At 44.1% G+C, this 3,784-nt stretch overlaps 1 protein-coding gene across 5 annotated transcripts in view; it reads left to right on the plus strand.

The window, feature by feature from the left end:
• Positions 1–3,784, plus strand: part of FAM189A2 (family with sequence similarity 189 member A2) — a 61,515-nt gene that overhangs the window by 46,125 nt on the left and 11,606 nt on the right. For all 5 annotated transcript variants that reach the window (XM_014519461.2, XM_025202951.1, XM_025202954.1 and 2 more), the window contains one exon: positions 1,336–1,414. In XM_014519461.2, coding sequence (XP_014374947.1) covers positions 1,336–1,414 — 79 coding nt within the window. The remainder of the gene's footprint in view (positions 1–1,335; positions 1,415–3,784) is intronic.

Raw genomic sequence — 3,784 nt, forward strand, 5'->3', positions numbered from 1 at the left:
GTTCTAAATTATTCCCACGTGGCAGCTAACGATTGGCCTGTTAGCCGTATAAGAAGCTTGAGCGGTTTCCACCCAAGCCGAAGAGGACTCCACATCCATCTCGTGGAGACTCTGGATACATGGCAGGGTAATAGAGACCCTGTGTGAGATTCAGAGGAGTTTGGCGACCTGATCCATCGCCCACCTCTTCCCGTCTTCGAGTGGAAAGAATTTATAAGACGTATCTCCGATTCCGATTTTGGTGGTGCGTTCACCCAGAGCATCCGGAGCTCTGTTCCGTGGAGCCTAGCAAACTCCACGCGACCGTCCGTGTTGTCTGTGTCTGTAACCGCAACTCAAGCAAGTTTTCCAGCCTACACCACTGCCATCTCAGTGTAAGTAAACAGTCTTTAAAACTACCGCTAAGCGTTTGTGCCTAATTCCAGCTCGTCGCCCTCCCTCTCTGATCCACCGTGCCCGGGCTGCTGGCCACAGCCTGCGTGCAGCATGAAAAAGGGCTCGGGTTGCTCCCGGCCCGCACATTCTTCACAAGGCACATCCTTGCATTAGTCTGGGGCATTGCCAGCACCAAATTAATGCATTGCCACAGACAGTCCACAGACTTAAATTAACTTAGAAACAGTATGCCCTTGCAACGTGGAGAACATATAAATGTGCGGTATGTGACACCGCAGACCTGTTTGTAGTACCACATGCCTCATGGCTGTGCTCATCTGGATGCGGCCATAGTAAGCAACAGCAGGCCTAAGAGTCCTAGACTACCCTTTGCTCATGCTTACAAAGTACAGCAGAAACAACTGATGCTAGCTGGAAAGGGGCAAATATGTGGACAGGAATGTCAGTCCTATTGCAGGTTCCTACTTATTGTGTGTGGAAGGGGGTTTGTGAGGAGGAGGGACAATTCCGCAGTGGGAATGGGGATTCTTTTCCCTGAAGATATGTGGGTTTAGCAGGTCAGATAACACAGCTTCACTGTTTCCCCTTAACTTCTCAAATCGGATAGTGTTTTAAGAGAGTTTTACAAAGTATGGTTTCAGTTTTCCTAAGCCCTTTCCCACAAGTATGTTCCTCAGAGAGTGCAATCTGCTCCTCAAACGGTCAGTATAATATTGCTGGCTAACCTCAACAATTGATGCTATTTGTAGAAATTTAACAGTACGTACATGGTTGTTTTATAAAGGATTGCTACACATTGTTAAAAGCTGCTATGTTTCACCTTAGAGGTAGAGTCTACAATTCCTGAATGTAAGTGTTTGTAAAGTGCTAAGGGAAGCTTTCAAAGGAAAATTACTATTATTATCAGTGATTCTTACTACTGCTAATCTTGTATGGCAGGAAGGTGCATTCCAAATCCCTGATGGGTCTGAAGCTGTTGCTGTTCCTCCGGAACTGAATGATACACAGACCTCTCAAGGTAACCAAAGAAGAGCTTTTCTAAGAAATCAAAATGATCCAAACCAAAGACTTGAACACCAAAACTAGTTTAACAGTGAGAGCATTTATTTAGTTGTTGCTAGACTCAGTGATGGAGTAAGAGAGCAGTGTAGCAAGGAAGTGCCAGAGGTGCCCTAATTTGCATCATGGGAAGTCTCTATAGTGTTTAAATATTGCTATGGTATATAGCTCACGAGAGCACAATATCATTATTCCCTTTACCTAAATCCAGTGTCAGCAAGGGATCTGCCTCAATTGGTGCAGAAGATGGCTTGACTATAACTATAGGCCAGGAAAAGCTCTATTTATAATGGCTTTAGAAAACCCTGGTAGCAGTTCGCTGTGAGTGGGTTTCAACCTTACTTTCCTAATCATCATTAATTATGGTTTATTCTGGTGTATATTAACAGTTAAACTAAGTTGTGCTCCTTTCCAACAGTCATTCATCATTAAGTAATTTTTCTTTAACCTGCCACTATTATGCACATCATAGTGGGTGTGTCTACACATGCAATTAGTGCACATGAATAAACTCTGGAGCTTATTCTTCCTGAGTTTTTGCTCCCAGGTACACCACTTGCAGGGCAGAGCTGCTAGCACCAGGTGGGTTCTATGGGAGGGGCCACAGCCATTCTGCTCAGCTTCGCGGGGCCCACTAAAGCGCAGGGCCCAGGGTGGTCACCCTGATTTGCCATACCTTAGGGACGGCCCTAACTGTAACTTCTGCAGTTAGATGGACCTGTGTTGCAAATTGGTCCCAAGACATGGTAGCAAGGATTGTGCAAAAGGGCTCCTAGATTATATGAATGTGTAGCCATGTGTAGCTGCGGACGAAGTACAGAGTCCAATCCAGCCTGTGCCCTGCCTTTGCGGGGATGCCAGGGGCTCGACGTGGTATTAAGGGGGCCCTGCACAGGTTGATTTGCTCTGGGCCCCACACCCACCTAGGGTTGGCCCTGGTTACAGTGTTGGATGTTTAAAAACCCCCAAACATCTGCCATAGGAGCTGACTTGTACCGTCCCAGTTAGAGCTGCTGAAAGCAGTAGAAAACCCTGATCAATAGGTTCTGTTTGTTCTCCAAGCAAAATATGTGTTTTACTTGTTTAAAAAGCTAAACTGGAACAGTGGGGTTAAGGAAACAGTAGAAGTTTTGAGAGAGATTAAATTTGCAGCAAAAAGTGAAACCTCACCCGGTTTGCAAATGTGAAAGTTCAATGGAAAAAGAAAGCTAACTCTTCAAAATGATAGAGGTTGTGTAGAAAAAGTTTCTTGGAAGTGATGAAAAAAATGTTGACTCCCATGAAACCATACTTCAGTGGGCTAATTATTTTTCTCAGACTTTCTCATAATCTATCAGTCTATCTGAAACCTCTGAAAATAATAACTTTGTTTTGTCTAAGGTCATGCTGGCCTACAGTGAGATGACCAGAGATAAATGGAAAAGAATGGTAGTGAACACATGAGGTTAAATATTGGAGTCTTTACACAGGCAAGCTGCTTTTGTTTCTCCTGGGCATTTTGCCCGGGTACAAACTGAGAAAGGACCTCTAGATTTGGCTGCATAACGAGCAATCCAAGTGATGACAAAAGAATGCAGGAAAGCTATATATGAAGCAATTGGGTTATATTACATGAAAGTTTGACCTGTATTAGGCCTGGAAAATCTGCCCAAAAGAAGCTGTAATCAATTTGTTGTTTCTATTTAAAATCCAGTTTGTAACCCTGCATTATCAAATGCATTGCTTGGTCACTGCAATGATTTGCAAAGAACCATTTAAACTTCAGAATGAATGTGAGCTTAGTATTACAAGTGCCATGTTAAAGCAACATGCAACTTCTACATGCAAGTGCCAGGGTTTCTAAGGCAGTTGAGTTAAAAGGATATTGTGAACCTTTCCTTCCCACATTGTTGTACAAGGAGCAAGGTGTCATACAATGAATAAATTTGCTAGCTTGGTTAAGAACTTGATGTGAAATGATTTCATGTGCATTGACAGAGGCAGAAAAATCCATAAAGGTCTGGCTGGTTCACAGTGTTTGCTTCCATTGGGGTTTCATGGCAAGGAAAAGGTCCGAGTGATTCAGAGATTTCCCAGTTCAAGGCAGTCACCAGCAAGTCTGTGATCCTTCAGCAAGAACTATGGAGAGAGCATAGGATGGGAAGCCCCACCTACCTTCCCACAGTGGGTGGCAATATCATGCAGCAAGAATTCCAGTGCCAGCTAAGATGTATTGTCCCACAGAACCCAAGGCTGCTGTCATCAGAGTATCCCAGGGTTACGCATTGCTTGCAGTGGAAGCAGACTCCAGCCCTTTATTGTTAGCTAATAGTACTGGGCACTTTCCCTA

This window comes from Alligator sinensis, unplaced genomic scaffold (genome assembly GCF_000455745.1).
Source record: "Alligator sinensis unplaced genomic scaffold, ASM45574v1 scaffold308_1, whole genome shotgun sequence".
NCBI lineage: Eukaryota > Metazoa > Chordata > Crocodylia > Alligatoridae > Alligator > Alligator sinensis.